This window comes from Aspergillus multicolor, assembly GCF_047715735.1.
Source record: "Aspergillus multicolor strain CBS 133.54 unplaced genomic scaffold BDW74scaffold_55, whole genome shotgun sequence".
NCBI classification, from domain to species: Eukaryota; Fungi; Ascomycota; class Eurotiomycetes; order Eurotiales; family Aspergillaceae; genus Aspergillus; species Aspergillus multicolor.
In genome coordinates this window covers 146,694-161,531 of record NW_027396006.1, presented here as the reverse complement: position 1 = coordinate 161,531, position 14,838 = coordinate 146,694, and the positions used below count along the sequence as shown (strand labels likewise).

Genomic DNA, 14,838 nt, shown 5'->3' with positions numbered 1-14,838 from the left:
CCTACTCATTGTCCTCGTTATCAATCTTCAGCCCAACTTCTGAAACAAGAAAATCTAGACAGTCTAAGAGTTCGTATTCGCTTGCAAGGATTTTATTCCATAGCAATGCCTGAACTGAGTCAGATAATGGCGTACAGATTAGATGGACTTGACGTACTTGAACATAAATCTGACCAGCTGGGTTGACAGTGGTATCTAAGGGAAGAGTCCTTTCCACACAAGTCTCTAAACTGCGCTTTGGTCGTGAGCAAGGATTGGAGGTCGTTCTGGAACCGCCACAGTGCCTCGAACCCAGGCGAGGTGTATTTGACCGTGTACTGTGCAACCAGCACTGGTCTCAGCGAGTACGTTCCAGCCCCAGAGATATACTCCAGTCCGCCAATTAGCGACAGCGGAATGCCGTACTTGGTGAGAGCCAGTCGGAAGCTCCAACGGTAGCGCCGAGCTGAACATTGTGAATTATCGCAGTTCTTGAAGAATGTAGACAAAGGAGTGTATCGTATCTGCCAAAATCGTGCCGATAGGCGCTGAGTGGCATGACAGGAGCAGTGGCACTGCTTCACGGTGCATTGCTGATGTTGAGTATGCGATAAACCCTTGCTGGATGGCTCAACGAGGGCATGCCGGGATCTGTTTGGATTCGTGATTGCAGCGCTAGGTACATCGGCTTTGCTCTCAGAGGTGATCTCAGTGATGCGATTGGCCGTAGCAAAGCTAGTGTCATGGGCCTGACCGGAATCCAGCTGTCGTGTACCAAGCATCAGAAATCTGTCACTGTTATTCTTGTACCCGACAGCTACATGCCCTTGTCACCTACCATGTCAGATCCAGAAGGATGCCATTGATCCTATCCACGGCGAGACTCATATCCTTCCGTACTTCGGGCGGCCTCACGAACCCCTTCCACCTCGAAGTTGCACGATTTCGAGCACCCGACAGCTTCGTGACCAGCGCTCGAAGTAGGTCGTCGACTTTGCTTTATTCGAGCTGGCAATTGATGATAGCAATATCAGAAGCGGCGTTTCCGCTGCGACTCTGGAGAGAAAGAAGAATATGTCGGAGGACCTCGAGCTGTCGGACCAAGAACTCGATATCGTCATTCGCCTTGTCCTGGTTGTAGTCGCGTGCTTCTCAGAGCTTGCTGATGGTGCCGGTGACTTGGACGATGAATGCAGCGATGCCGACGCCTGCCGAGAAGACGCCGACTACTTCGGCCATGATGGGACGCTCGGGGAGTGACTGGGCTCGCTTTCCGAGATGAAATCAGTCGCTATCGATGAGAAGAGTGATCGTGACAGAGGACGGGGGAGGGGCGCTAACTTGAAATTTTCCTCTCAGCCTCTCGACCAGCACAGCCTCCCCCGAGGACCAATGGTAGGGGACAAGGCTGCAGCATCATAGATAACGTGACCAACTGCAAGCTTAAACGAGGAGTAAGGTGATACAGAAGATGAGAGAAGTGGAACAGTAAGGCAGAATGGAAAACGCCGACCTTGAGAGGGTGGAAGTCGAGGGGCGATATGGGATCATGGGGGAGCCACCTGGCAGGTGCGAACGAGCGGACTTGTCAGGGCAACCACCTCACCCTACCCATTTGTCCCCACTGTTTCTTTTCCATCAAAAGCCCATGCCGGCAATATCTCAATAGTGGTGTTCTGCTTGGGATGCTGAAGTCTGCGTACCCAAGTCGCAAGGATACTGTAGGTGGACCTAGGCCTGCTCAACGACCGCACCTTCAGTCTATACCTACTGGATAACACTCTTCTACCATCATCAAATCAACACTCAATTTCATGACCAACCCTGAGTTGTTTGTATGAAAACATACATTCGTTCACCTAGACATGACGAGCCCATTTCAGTAATACCTAATGTGTTGTTCTATTTTCCTCGTATCGTAGTATCGGCGTTAGGGTGCTGTTCACAGTCCAGACACAACATCCACCTACTTCTTCAGCGCAATCTTCTTAAACTCGCTCGTCGTCTCCTTAATCGCCACTTCAACCGGCAACCTCTCCATCGAACTCGCCCCGAAGAACCCATGCAACCCACTAACCCGCTCAAGCACGAACTTCGCATCCTCCGGCTTCGCAATCGGACCTCCATGACACAGCAAAATAACATCAGGGTTAATCTTAACAGCAGCATCGCGGATCTTCTGGATATCCTTAACACACTGCTCAAGACTTTTGCCCGTCTGCGCGCCAATAGTACCCGACGTCGTAAGCCCCATATGCGCAACAAGGACATCAGCCCCCGCTTTCGCCATATCCTCCGCCTCCTGCACGTTGAAGACATACGGCGTCGTGAGCATCCCAAGCTCACTCGCGGCGCTAATCATATCCACCTCCTTGGAATACCCCATCCCCGTCTCCTCAAGGTTCACGCGAAACTGCCCATCGATAAGGCCGACGGTCGGGAAATTCTGAACCCCCGCAAAGCCTATATCCTGCAGCTGCTTCAGAAACCGCGGGATATCCTTGAACGGATCAGTTCCACAGACCCCCGCGATAACAGGCGTGTTCTTGACCACAGGCAACACCTCAGACGCCATCTCCACGACGACTTCGTTTGCGTTGCTGTAGGGCATCAACCCCGCCAGACTGCCGTGCCCGGCCATGCGGAACCGTCCGCTGTTGTAGATGATGATCAAGTCGCCACCGCCAGATTCGACGGATTTGGCGGAGAGGCCGATTCCTGACTCCTGTTAGTATTGGAATGTTCAATGCCAAGGGGAAGGGGAGGGGGTGCGGGGTACCGGCGCCGGCGCCGACGATCGGCTTGCCGTCTTTGATCTGGGCGCGGAGGCGGGAGAGGATTTCGGAGCGGGATGTTGGGGGTGACATTTTGGTAGATGCTTGATCGTTGCAGTGAGGAAACTGAAGAAGAGAGGATGGGAGAGATGTTGTCGGTAAAGATAAAATCTGGAACGTCATTCTTGCCCCACGTATTCGTCTTGTTGAGCAATGAGATCATCGTGCAGGGCTTCCCCGCTTCACATGACCTGCTGCTTACCCACCCACCCCTTAAATGAGATGAGGCCCTGATCCATTTAGTCGTTTAGACTATCTATCTAGGATCTAAGCTTATCTAAACAATAACAAGCCAAGATGCACATCATCCTCCTCGGCACCCTGGACACAAAGCGTGACGAGGTTCTATACCTCCGCTCCCAACTCCAGCAGAATGCCGCGCGCTTCAATACACCCCTGGATATCACACTCATCGACGTCGGTATCAGAGCCATAGAGGATGCTGAGATCAATATATCCCACACCGATCTCCTAAGAAAACACACTCCCGAGCTCGAGAATACAGAAAGAGACCTCTTCGCCCTTCCCCGCGGCGAAGCAATAAACTACATCACAGCCTGCGCGACGAATGCTGTCTCGCACCTCCTAAAGACAAGCAAGGTCCAGGGGATAATTGGCACAGGGGGTAGCGGGGGCACGAGTATAATCTCCGCCGTCATGAGAACCGCTGCGCCGATTGGGTTGCCGAAACTCATTGTGTCAACGGTAGCCTCGGGAAATACGGGTCCCGTTGTCGGTGAGACGGATATGACGCTCATGTACAGCGTCGTTGATATAGCGGGGAGTAACGGACTCCTCCGTACTGTGCTTGGTAATGCAGCGGGTGCGATGGTTGGAATGGCGAGCGCTTACGAGACGCGTGTACAAGCCCAAAGGAAAGAGCTAGGAAATAAAGAGAAGAAACAGTTAAGGATCGGCATAACGATGTTCGGCGTAACAACACCCTGCGTCGACGCAATCCGCTCTCATCTTGAAAGCAACTATGCCGTCGAAGTCTATGTCTTCCATGCCACCGGACACGGTGGGAAAGCCATGGAGCGGCTTGTTGACGAGGGACAGCTTGATGCTATCCTTGACATAACCACGACAGAAATATGCGATCTCATTGCGGGAGGCGAAATGGCGTGTGATGAGACGCGGCTTGAAACGAGTTTAAGGAAGGGCATTCCGACGATTTTGTCGGCTGGCGCGACGGATATGGTGAATTTCGGGCCAAAGGAGAGTGTGCCGGCGAAGTATAAGGAGCGGAAGCTGTACGTGCATAATCCGACAGTTACGCTTATGAGGACGAGTAAGGAGGAGTGTGAGGCTGTGGGCAGGTTTATTGTGGACAAAGTGAATGAGTTCGCGAAGAAGCCGAACCTTGTGGAAATTGTGGTTCCTCGTGGTGGAGTCAGTGCGATTTCGAAAACTGGAGACCCTTTTGAGGATGCTGAAGCAGATAGAGCACTCTTTGATCTGCTAAGGAGTGGATTGGAGGGGAAGGTTAGGGTTGTGGAGGATCAGAGGGATGTTAATGACCAGGGCTTTGCGGTGGATGTTGCGGAGAGGTTGATGGCGCTGGTAAAGAATTCTGGGCTTGTTTAGAAGGAACATAAGGATATATTTCGGGATTATATACGTAATGATTATGATGGATTGCAAAGGAAGTATATCAAGCATGCATGGCGACTCGAGCCTCATCCCCATCTTTCCAAGAAATATCTTAGAACTGATCTGGGTAATGACGCGGATGACAAACAAAGAGCAATAACAAGAATATATATGTACTCTAGAAGCCTAGCCAAAATAAACGTCACTCCCCATAGCCATAGCCTCCCAAGTACACATCCCCTCATCACCATTTATATCAGACCACAGATTCCAAAGCGCAAAGATGTTACACTTTATCCATCCCTTGTAACCTTCATTCCATAGCTCCGTCTCAACAACCATGACCCATGAATCTTCAGTCTTCGCATAGCTGGCGAGCGGCTCGTGGGCCATACATCCCTCCTGAAGCTGTGCGAGTGTGATTTGCTCGCAGAGACCGGCTAGCGCCCGCACGACATCCTCGTCGACCACGATGAAGAAGTTCTCGTTTGTATATGGACGCCTTGGTGTTTCTGTTCCCTCGGGGATTTCGATATAGCTTTGCTAGTATTTTCGGAGGTTTTTAAAAGCCATCCCGTCGAAGACGGATTGATCGCTCATGACGATAGGTGTGTAGGACTCCTTCAGGGTGGTATAGGCCGTGGCCTGTTCGTCATCGTTGCTGCCTTCCCAGGTGCGTATATTCTCTTTTTGAAATAGTCCCGATGAGCGCGACGATTGTGTCGAAGTGGAGATCGGAAAGCGGGGTATAGGTCGTGCGGTAGATGGCGAGGCCCCAGGAAGTTTGGGTTTGTTGGGTTACGGTGGCTAGGTCTGTTACGGGGTAGAGAAAGGACATTTTGACTGGAGTGGTTGAAAGAATACTCTAAGACAGTGTGGGGTGTGCGCTTGTTTGCGGCGGATACCGCGGAACTGGCATATAAGCACCTCTCTAGCGGGCCAAGGCTTTAGGTAGAAGGCGCTCCTGCCTAGGTAGAAATTATCTCCATCTCAGCTTGGAGACACCAAGGCTGGGCGCTTTCTGGCTTGTCTATACATTGTAACAACGACGCTCTAGAAGGGTAGTTTTATTGCCAGGAGATGTGTTTGATGCCTACCTAGCTGCCAGCATGTTCATACTGTAAGAACAGGCCTAGAGTACATTGCTACCGTGAGGATATCTTTATTTCATGACAGACAACAACATCTGCTTATGCCTTTCAGTATATGGTATAGCATAAGGAAGATAGATGTCACAGACGCATTCCCGTAGATTTGCAGGTAGGCCCTAGCTACATACAAGTTAAGTCGCAGCATAGAGCTGTATAGAAAGCCCAAAAAACCTGTTGACTTTGTTCTTAAACTCGACGCAATTCGGGCAAGGATCCTTGCTGATCAATATGACTGCCGCGGTTAATGAAGCTGGTGGCGGCTCATGAGCCATTTCGATTAGTTCTTCATGTGTCTTTTGCTGCTGCCGTAGTCTCTCCAGTCGGGCTTCGAGTTGCAATAATGGTTGGGCAGGGGGCGTGGCAATTATCTTATGTAGAGCTGTGTCAACGGACTTGAGTTTCCGCTTCAGTGCCTTTATTTCGTCGTCTTTCCCAATGAGCTTTTCGTCTCCGTCGAAAAACTCGGTATCTAGATCCTTCCTTCTCGTTCGGAGGGATGCCACGTTCCGTCCAACTTCAGTACCCAAAAGAGAGCTCTGAAGCTCGTCCTCTACCTGCTCAATCTCTCTCTCTAGTTTCGGGTCCGGAATGCCGTCGCGTGGAAGGAAGACATGGCGGTCGATGAAGTACGCTATGAGTTGTTTCTCTGCATGACATGCATAAAATTGACCGTCTCTCCCATGATCACAGGGGTGGGGAGGTAAACGATGAACCACGAGCTCCGAGATGTAGAAGACATCGTTCCTCCAATGCCGACTATCAACTCTAAGGCCTTGCATTGAGCTATGAGCCCATCCGCTCATGGAGCCGATGGACGGGAATCTTCCTCCCCGCTCCAACCGCGCCACTGTCGCCGAGCACTTGGTGATCGGATACTCTTGTATCGGTCCATGCAATACACGCGAGTTTTGCAATGGTGACGGTTTGAACGAGTACCTGTAGGACTCAGAGAGCGATAACGTAGGCGGGCTGCCAAAAAAAAATATTAGACTTCATGTTCTCTCCGCCAAGGAGGTGCACGATTTCCCGGCGATCGATGTCCCTTTTGAATGTATCTTCATTGTAAACTAGTCGTTGTTTCGATGAGTGTGTGGCGTTGCCCCCGGCACGCTGGTATCTCTCTTGACGGTTTCTGTAACTGTCTTGAGCAAAGTCAACGGCTGCTCTATTCTCATCGTCGCGGGAGTCTTTGTTGGCGCCGTGCTCGAGGAGGACCTTAACATTTTCGACCCGGCCCCAGAGCGCTGCTTCCATGAGCGCACTTCTTCCATGGTTGTCGACTGCATTTGTATCAGCTCCGTGCTCGATGAGAAGTGACACCATCTCTGAGCTTTGTTCAGCTGCCGCATACACAAGCGTTGTTTTACCATCGGAGTCTCGCCCTCGAATAAACAATGTTGCCTCAGGTGATGTCTCTAGGTATTGGTCCAATGCGTCGGTATACCCAAGGACGCAGTCGCTGATGGCCCCGAGTATCGCTTTCTGTTCGAACGGTTTAGTGTCGGGTCCGAGATCAAAAAGAACAACCTCGCTCGAATCTTCATGAATGTCGCCGTGTGATTCCTCCCTTTGCCGTGTAAGCGTGGCCTTGTGGGTTAGCCCAGTTGCCAAGTCATCGACGTCATCATCATTATCTTCACGCCCCTCTTCTGATAAACAGATGTTGACGTATCGTCCTCTCGTCTTATCAATCTCATACGCAACCTCGCCGCGCTCATTCATTGGGAAGCAGCAAAGGTAACTTTTACCCCGTCCGCAATGCGATACTCTTAGTCTGTTCGATGCCCCGTTCACGCCGTGGCGATGGGTCAAGGTGCAAAATGGGCATTGGATGTAGTAGGAGCTCTTGTTCCACCAGATGACGTCTGCTTTTGGGTAATTTTCCATGGTGGGAACAAGCTATAGTAGCTGTCGGTCTCAATATCAACCCGGACAACGGATGAGCAGAGATGAGGGTTGGAGAAAGTGCTTAAAGATGACCATCGGAGTTAATAGGAGAAATGATGAAATCTGATGGCTGATATGAGGGGTAAGCCACGTGCTTTACTCAGTGCTGGACTAATTATATCCCAATATAATCACATTCACTGGGGATATTACCAGTGCCAAGGTAGTTTCAAGGAAGCAAAGCAACGGTATTATAACTGATCGACCAGATTCAGCCGCGGACCGTATGTGGTCCGGTTTGGCACCCTGTGAAAAACGCAATACCTCACCTGCAGGGGTTTTATGAGAATCCCTTTCCAGACACGAGTCCAAGACATATGGTATAACGCGTATAATGGTATAGTCTATTCTAGCATCACTCTAGGTAGACACATGGTATCTCATTGGATATATCTATAGCGATGCCTTCTCCTTCCCACCCTTCCCCCTTTCCTTATACTTCGGCCTCAAAATAGACTGCTGCGACATACAAGCGACCAGCCGTCCGCCCTCATTCCAAACCCGACTCTCCGTAAACGTCCTCCCCCCACCCCCCGCAACAGTCTTCAATTCGCGTAACATCCACTGAGATAAATCAAACTCATCGCTGAAAATTCTCACCGCAAAATCCAGCGTCGCACAGGCCGACACATCATCAAGAAACATCCCGCTATGCGTTAATGGTGTGAATGTAAGGTATGCATCGAGGATCCACGCGAGGGCTGCGTAGTGGTCTGCCCGTGTAGATAAAGATGTGCGGGAGCGGAACCAGTCGCCTGATATCTTTTGTGTCAAAGGTAGGGTGGCTTGGTGAGGAGGGGCAGGCTGGGATTTCGCCATCCCGTGGAGATTTGACGCGGATATGCCCTCAGGCGCTTGGCGGGTTTCGAAGAAGCGCGCCATGAGGCCAAAGAGGGTGTTGTAGAGTTTTAGGTCTTGGGTGGTGATTATTCCGTCGGAGGCCATTTTGGCACCGAGGTCCTGGGGCGTGAGGCATTTTCCGGACTCTGGTGGAGAGTAGAGCTGATCTGGGGGTACAGAGTACTCTAGTACTGAGTTCTTTTCTTTCTTATGGAAGTCTGCGAGCATGATAACGCATAGTCTAGCCTTGCCATTCTGGATCTGCGAGATCTCGACTTGTCGCGTTGCGAATGTTCGCGTGTCACGGAGTCGGCGGATGGAGATCGTTGGTTTGGACTCTGTTAAGACGGGGGCGAGGAAAGAGCCTGTTAGCGTGTAGAGCAGGTAGCCCTCTGGCACTGTCTGACATGCTGCCTGTACGCCGACGCCGAGAGAGCACCCGCCGTAGGCGTAGGAAGCAGTGTTGCCTTGCCGCTCGGGGTTGAAGCGGGATTGGAATGTGTCGGGGCCGATGGAGGTCACGGAGATGTGCTCGGCCAATGTGCTAGCAATGTCGGGAGTCCGGGGTTTGGGTGGCATCCTGCAATGGTCGGGCCAGTGGAAGAGCGAAAGGAAGGGGCTGGGTTGGTTCAGAACTCCAACATGGTGAGGCTGAGGCTGAGGCAAGGGAATTTAAGAGTTTGCGGGGAGTGCCGAGGTCGGACGGAGATGATGACCAATCAGGCCGCTGCCCAGCCGATGACAAATTAGACGGAAATGCCAAGGCATCAGCTATTGTATGCTTCCGGATCGTGCTTGTTGGACTGGTCGAGGTAATATAAGTTCAACCACTATAGGACGTACATATTACTTGGTCAAACGGATGCTCATGAGAGGAAAGTATACTATTGAAGATCTGGTTTATACTAGAGACCCGTTTCTATCAAACAAGCATCGGCGTAAGAAGGACCGCAACGGCTCCTCCAAGCATCTTCAACATCATCTGTTGGATGTTGAGATTTGAAGATGCAGCACCGGTAAACAAAGCCCCTGGAGCCGCCGCAGTACTACTCCCAGGGCCGGAGACAGCGCTAGAGGGCACGACAGACGTGCTCAGCCCGCTGGGGCGACTGCTTGGAGGTATAACGGGCGCCGACGTGATGGCAGAAATCTCATTAGTACCGAGCGCAGATCCAGAGTTGTTACTTGGGATGTCAATGGAAGCAGTGGCGGTTGGTGCTGACTGAACGAATTCTGACCCGCTCAAAGTGATCGTGCTAATGTACCCGGTGCAGGTGCCATCGTTTGAGCAAGAGTCGACAGTAATTGTCTTCGTGTCGAGGCCTGCATCTGCCTCCGATGTTTGGGTAGAGGCCACAGGAAATACGGATGTCCCGACCACCATTGTCTCAGTGGTGATGTAGGCGCCGTTAGACGAGTCTGCATGGCAGTTCGAGTCCGCAGCGCAGGCTGTTACTGTTGCCACTCGGGTGCTCAAAACAGACGAAGTAGTCACCGAGGGGAGATCATCACCAGCTGAGCCAGAGCCAGTGGGCTGCTGTTGCTTCGTGACGGGGTAGGCGGTAGTTCCAACAACCAGGGTCTCGGTGGCCAGCTGCGCAGTCTTCGATCGAGCAGGGCAGTCGGTCACAGATGCGGGACAAGCGGTGATGGTAACGATCTGAGTGCTCAGGATGGTAGATGTCGTGAGCTCGGCGCTATCACCGTCGGCCACGGCTTCTGTAGCAGTAAGGACGGGAGCATGCTGGGTAGTCGTGACTCCGTACCCGTGGGTACCAGTTGCTTCGGCCTCGGCGACGGGACAAATAGTGGTATAAGCCATAATGGTCTCCGTTGTTATAGACGTGGTCTTGGAGCGAGCCGGACAGTTGGGCACGGATGAAGGACAAGCGGTAATTGTAGCAGTGCGGGTTGTGAAGACAGTCGATGTGGTAAGTTCGGCATCTTCATCAAGGCCACCGGGTGATGTCACAGAAGGGGACAGGGTCTGGGTGGTGCCGGCGATTTCAGTCACAGGGCAAATTGTCGTCGATACAAGGATAGTCTCTGTAGTCACGGAAGTTGTCCGAGCACTAGCCGGGCAATCGGGAACAGCTGTCGGGCAGGCTGTGATTGTCGCTGTTCGGGTGCTTAGGACAGTTGATGTAGTGAGTTCTGGAGCTGCTGAGGTAGACGATGTGGTAGTGTCCTGCTGAGGGCCTCCAGTTGGGTGACTGCTCGGGGTTTCACCTGCAGTAGGGGTTGGAACAGCAGGAGTAGTGTGGACAGGCCGTGAAGAAGGAATGACAAGAGTAGAGAGAACGGGTCGTGAAGACGGGATAACAGCACTCGAACTGGCACCTAACGAGCAGCTGCGATCAGGAAGCGGCCTCGAGATATAAGTCCAGTGCGGCTCCGTGTTCGGTGAGGGAGTGCGGATAGGTCTCGAAGAGGGAGTTGGGGTGGTAGCGGTGGGAAATGTCCTAACTGGAGACGACGAGGGGATCACGGAAGGTGTCCTCACCGGAGAAGACGAAGGAATAAGGTGAGATGAGGCGGGGGTAGCTTGTGAAGAAGGAATCGCGGATGAGGAACGCGGGCGACAGGGCTTGCGACTGGGCAATGGTCTTGGAATATAAGTCCAGTGATGGTGAGTTGCTGTGGCTGCTGGAGTAGATACAATGACAGTAGGGCTCGAAATGAGCGAAGTTGGGACAGGAGCGAAAGAAGTGCCGGTTGGATCCAGGGCTGCGGTGGTGTCCTGGGGTTCGAGAACCTCAGTAGTGATGGCGAAAGCCTGGCTGAGAACCGCAGCGAGCATCCATCCTTTCACCAACAAATGCGTCATGTTGAATGCTTATAGATGAATGTAAATGATGGCAGTTTGAAATGTTGTAAAGAGAGTGTGGATAGGAAGCGATCAAGGCATTCCTGTAAAAGAAAGAGCGACACAAGACAGAGACCAAACAGCAGACAGAAGATGGCGAGTATATACACCTTGAGGGGCATTGTAGAACGAGCATACAGACTTTCAGCCTCGCTAAACATAATTTGAGTTCCTGAATCATGCTTTTTGTACTATCGACGCCACCATCTGTCGGCCATGCCGGGGGTGAAAATAGCCGACGGCCCACCATAACTTCTCTAGATGCAGCAATCACGAGTCAAGAGGAGTAGACTAAGCCCATAACAGCTTAAACAAGCTCCGGGTACCTGAATCGCATCTCTTGCACTATCGAACGCCTGGGTCTCCCCGAGGTGCAGATACCCGAGGATGATCGAGACCGGAGAAAGCCGAAGAATGCCCGCGCAGATAGCATGGACAGTGGATCACCAGCACAGCTCACCAGGGTCAGTTCCTGAGTCGTGTGGAGTACTTGCCTGGTGCTCGAAGCGAACATCGACTTGGGCAGAAATAGCCGGCGATGATATACCTGCTAAATGGGATAAAGAGTATTTATGACCACACCTCAACCCATGAAAGGACCATTTCCAGAGTCAAGTCCTTTCCCCAGTCAAACATGTCTCTCAACTTTATTCCACTCGCTGCTGGCCTCCTGCTTGGGCAGGCATCAGCCAATGTCCCCATGGCATCAAATTCCCCTGTGGCCAGCAGCCAGCCTTTACTCCTGCAAACCCAGGCCAGCGCACACTGCCACACCGTCCTAGGAACAAGCTCTATCTCAGGCGAGCTTCCTACTTCCACCATCACCCACACTCGGCATGACCCTACCCCGGTTGTCGTCACGTCGACCACCCAGAGCACTCTCACGGAGACCCTGGCCCTGGTAACCATCACAATAACGGACTATGTGACCACCACGGCCACTAGCACTGCTGACCCCTCGACTGATGTCTTCTCAACCACCTCGACCGATTACACAACATCAATGACCGTTCTCACCCTGCCCGCCATAACTGAAACCATTGCCATCACCGTCACATCAACCAGCACCTCCACCTCCACCATCCCAGCCCTCGCTGGCTTCACCCCACTGGCCGATACTCTCCCTCTGAGCGCCCCCGCCAAACGCTCCCTCCTTGGCGCCGAAGAAGACGAATCCTGCGACCCCTGGCTAGACGACTACCAATACGCACAAGCAGTCGAATGCCACGAGAAGATCATCCTCCGCACAACCAGCATCGAGACCATCACCGCCGCCCCTATCACCCGCACAGCCGCAGCCTCTACCACTACAACAACAGTTACCAGCACTATCACAACAAGCACGATTGTTGTCCCCACGCCCATCTCTACAACGCTCAGCTACAGCACCACCTCAACCATCATTCAAACCGCCACAGCCCCCGCCGAAACAACGACCACTACAACAACCAACACCGTCGAGATCGCAACAAGTACATCCCTGCACGCCGCCTGCGCCACCAACAACGTCGCGCCTCTCCCCTTTACCTCCGAGTACGGCAAGTTCGAGGGCCAGTATACATACGTCCTCTCCTTCACGCATATCCCCGGCTACAGTCTGACGGTTGGCAACACGGCGTCTGCGTACGACTGCTGCGTGAGCTGTCAAGAGTCTGACACCTGTGCTATGACATACTATAATCACATTTCGGACGCGGTGAAGTACTGCTATCTTATTCATTCGAGTACCTGTGCCTCGGAGATGAGCTATGCGAAGGCGACGACTCATAGTGCTCGTCAGACGGTGCAGATGTCGAATGGACGGTGTGGGCGGATTTATGGAATACAGGGTTGATTGGTGAGATTGGGATGGGTTAACTAATAAATTACTTCTTACAGTGTAGATACATCTTGTATAAGGGCCTTCTCCTTAATTCATATCTCTATTACTAGCGCATCATGCTTGAGCTATCCTATAAAGTGTTGATTATATATCGCTCATTTGTCTGGCCGAATATCATGAATTGTAACACCTCAACGCCTCTATAACTATCTCTAGCGACCAACAAATGCAATCCTTAGATCTAAACAACAACACCGAACTTCCACCCCGTCTTACTAACTCGCGCCGCAACCGCCGCACTCGCACCCAGGACAATAACCGTGCCCGAGAAAACCTGCGCCCCTGTATAATCCCCATCCATAGTCTGAATCAAGGCCCCATCAATCGCCGGCCCCGTCAGCGTCGCAAAGCCCACAATACTGAGTATCATGCCGATCCTCGTCCCCGCCTTCCTTATATCCGGCGCCATGATCGTCACCGTCGCAGGGAAAAGAGACTGCGCTGCACCACCGGCCAGCCCGTAGATCACGACGAAAACGTATAGACCCGTCACGGTATGCACGGCTATCCAGGCATAGACCACAATTGCGGCGGTGAAGCTGAGGGGTATCAGGATGTTCAGTTTGCCCGTAATTCTATCGGCGATGATTGTGGGCAGGATTCTACCGATTACACCGACGCCATTGAGGATAAGGACGAAGTTCTGTGTACTGCTCACTCCGATCCGGTCGCGCGCAAAGCTCCCCATGTAGAAAAAGGCGAAGTACAGCCCCCAGAAATTGAGGAACATGCTGAGTGTGAAGAAGACGAAGGGTTTTTCATGGAAGGCTGTGCTATCGATCAACGGCCCTGAAGGCCGTGGCGGGAGACGAGGTCTGAAGAAGAGGAGGCCTGGGATCTGTGTAATGAGCATTAAAAACGCTGCAACCCGCACCGTCCAACCGAAGGATAGACCGTGGATGTTGAGCAGCTGGTTTATCAGAACGGGGTAGATCATCCCGCCTGTCGCTGCGCCGGCCGCTGCAATACCCACTGCGACGCCTCGATTCCTTGCAAAATACGAGGACATGACAGCCAGCCCAGGTGCGAATGTCAATCCATTCCCAATCCCCATGCACACGCCCTGCGCGAGGAAAATCTGCCAGTAGGATTTTGCGAGCGAGAGCATGAAGTAGCCGAACACCTGGAAGAAAGCGCCGGCTATATACACATGCCTGAAATACCCGGCATCTGTAGCGCGGCCGGAGAACACGCCTAGAAAAAAGAGCAGCGAGATCTGTACGCTGCCGATCCAGGAGATTGTGGAGGCGGATTCGGGGAGTGTGCCGGTGTACAGCTGCTGGTAGATTGAGAAGCCGTTGCTGGCGCCCCAGGTGTTGAAGAAGACGAGGTGCATGCATAGGACTTGGAGGTAGGCTGTTAGTCCGCGGTCTGGAGGTGGGGGGACTTGTGGGGGTTGGGGTTGCGGTTGCGGGGTGGTGGTGGTGGTGGTGGTGGTGGTGATGGCATTGTCGGAGAGGGATGGGGATGGAGGGGCTGCTTCGAGGTCTTTTTCGGTGTCGCTCATGTTGAGGTAGTATTTTTACTAGGGAAAGAAGATAGGGACGAAAGGTTTGGATGTCTGCCTGGCAAAGAACTGGTGCCTCACCGTTATTTCTAGCCAAGAGGTGATTACCAATCTCGCTGGTGCTCAAGGCTCAAACTGCGATGACAAAGCTAATTCGAGCGCCCCGTTAGCCTCGGTAGCCGGCATTTCCTGATTATTCTAACAATTCAAACCCCGATGCCTTTTTTGACTTTGGCAAG

General features: G+C 52.4%; 9 protein-coding genes across 9 annotated transcripts; 2 read left to right on the top strand and 7 right to left on the bottom strand.

Moving 5' to 3' along the window:
• Positions 1 to 3: 3 nt before the first annotated feature.
• On the bottom strand, positions 4 to 931 carry BDW74DRAFT_119873 (uncharacterized protein). The gene is made up of 3 exons (XM_073721981.1): positions 818 to 931; positions 158 to 768; positions 4 to 109 (listed from the first exon to the last, which is right to left on the bottom strand). The coding sequence occupies exons 2-3, from the start codon at positions 759 to 761 to the stop codon at positions 93 to 95; spliced, it is 621 nt and encodes a 206-aa protein (XP_073577845.1). The 5' UTR covers positions 762 to 768; positions 818 to 931; the 3' UTR covers positions 4 to 92.
• An 886-nt stretch (positions 932 to 1,817) lies between these two features.
• BDW74DRAFT_164106 (TIM-barrel enzyme family protein) lies at positions 1,818 to 2,899 on the bottom strand. Its single transcript, XM_073726207.1, has 2 exons — positions 2,759 to 2,899; positions 1,818 to 2,697 (listed from the first exon to the last, which is right to left on the bottom strand). Exons 1-2 carry the CDS (start codon positions 2,844 to 2,846, stop codon positions 1,946 to 1,948), a joined length of 840 nt encoding a protein of 279 aa, XP_073577844.1. The 5' UTR covers positions 2,847 to 2,899; the 3' UTR covers positions 1,818 to 1,945.
• A 186-nt stretch (positions 2,900 to 3,085) lies between these two features.
• Positions 3,086 to 4,496, top strand: BDW74DRAFT_119862 (Tm-1-like ATP-binding domain-containing protein). Its single transcript, XM_073721980.1, has one exon. The coding sequence runs from the start codon at positions 3,111 to 3,113 to the stop codon at positions 4,398 to 4,400; it is 1,290 nt and encodes a 429-aa protein (XP_073577843.1). The 5' UTR covers positions 3,086 to 3,110; the 3' UTR covers positions 4,401 to 4,496.
• A 96-nt stretch (positions 4,497 to 4,592) lies between these two features.
• BDW74DRAFT_184117 (uncharacterized protein) lies at positions 4,593 to 5,244 on the bottom strand (the record flags this gene model as incomplete). Its single annotated transcript, XM_073730720.1, has 2 exons — positions 4,593 to 4,949; positions 5,122 to 5,244. The coding sequence occupies 2 exons, from the start codon at positions 5,242 to 5,244 to the stop codon at positions 4,593 to 4,595; spliced, it is 480 nt and encodes a 159-aa protein (XP_073577842.1).
• Positions 5,245 to 5,688: 444 nt separating this feature from the next.
• Positions 5,689 to 7,444, bottom strand: BDW74DRAFT_171787 (uncharacterized protein; the record flags this gene model as incomplete). The annotated part of the gene is made up of 2 exons (XM_073727365.1): positions 5,689 to 6,493; positions 6,549 to 7,444. The coding sequence occupies 2 exons, from the start codon at positions 7,442 to 7,444 to the stop codon at positions 5,689 to 5,691; spliced, it is 1,701 nt and encodes a 566-aa protein (XP_073577841.1).
• Positions 7,445 to 7,897: 453 nt separating this feature from the next.
• Positions 7,898 to 8,923, bottom strand: BDW74DRAFT_184115 (acyl-CoA thioesterase; the record flags this gene model as incomplete). Its single annotated transcript, XM_073730719.1, has 1 exon — positions 7,898 to 8,923. The coding sequence occupies one exon, from the start codon at positions 8,921 to 8,923 to the stop codon at positions 7,898 to 7,900; it is 1,026 nt and encodes a 341-aa protein (XP_073577840.1).
• Positions 8,924 to 9,571: 648 nt separating this feature from the next.
• BDW74DRAFT_164103 (uncharacterized protein) lies at positions 9,572 to 9,823 on the bottom strand. The gene has a single exon (XM_073726206.1). It carries the CDS (start codon positions 9,767 to 9,769, stop codon positions 9,587 to 9,589), a length of 183 nt encoding a protein of 60 aa, XP_073577839.1. The 5' UTR covers positions 9,770 to 9,823; the 3' UTR covers positions 9,572 to 9,586.
• Positions 9,824 to 11,844: 2,021 nt separating this feature from the next.
• Positions 11,845 to 13,044, top strand: BDW74DRAFT_184113 (uncharacterized protein; the record flags this gene model as incomplete). Its single annotated transcript, XM_073730718.1, has 1 exon — positions 11,845 to 13,044. The coding sequence occupies one exon, from the start codon at positions 11,845 to 11,847 to the stop codon at positions 13,042 to 13,044; it is 1,200 nt and encodes a 399-aa protein (XP_073577838.1).
• A 156-nt stretch (positions 13,045 to 13,200) lies between these two features.
• Positions 13,201 to 14,599, bottom strand: BDW74DRAFT_189558 (uncharacterized protein; the record flags this gene model as incomplete). The annotated part of the gene is made up of 1 exon (XM_073732006.1): positions 13,201 to 14,599. The coding sequence occupies one exon, from the start codon at positions 14,597 to 14,599 to the stop codon at positions 13,274 to 13,276; it is 1,326 nt and encodes a 441-aa protein (XP_073577837.1). The 3' UTR covers positions 13,201 to 13,273.
• Positions 14,600 to 14,838: the final 239 nt, after the last annotated feature.

Excerpts from the sequence above, each read along its gene's own strand:
- BDW74DRAFT_119873 (XM_073721981.1), bottom strand. The coding sequence starts at position 761 with ATGCTTGGTACACGACAGCTGGATTCCGGTCAGGCCCATGACACTAGC.
- BDW74DRAFT_164106 (XM_073726207.1), bottom strand. The coding sequence starts at position 2,846 with ATGTCACCCCCAACATCCCGCTCCGAAATCCTCTCCCGCCTCCGCGCC. Across the intron at positions 2,698-2,758 it reads GATCGTCGGCGCCGGCGCCG|GAATCGGCCTCTCCGCCAAA; the intron begins GTACCCCGCACC and ends AACAGGAGTCAG.
- BDW74DRAFT_119862 (XM_073721980.1), top strand. The coding sequence starts at position 3,111 with ATGCACATCATCCTCCTCGGCACCCTGGACACAAAGCGTGACGAGGTT.
- BDW74DRAFT_164103 (XM_073726206.1), bottom strand. The coding sequence starts at position 9,769 with ATGCAGACTCGTCTAACGGCGCCTACATCACCACTGAGACAATGGTGG.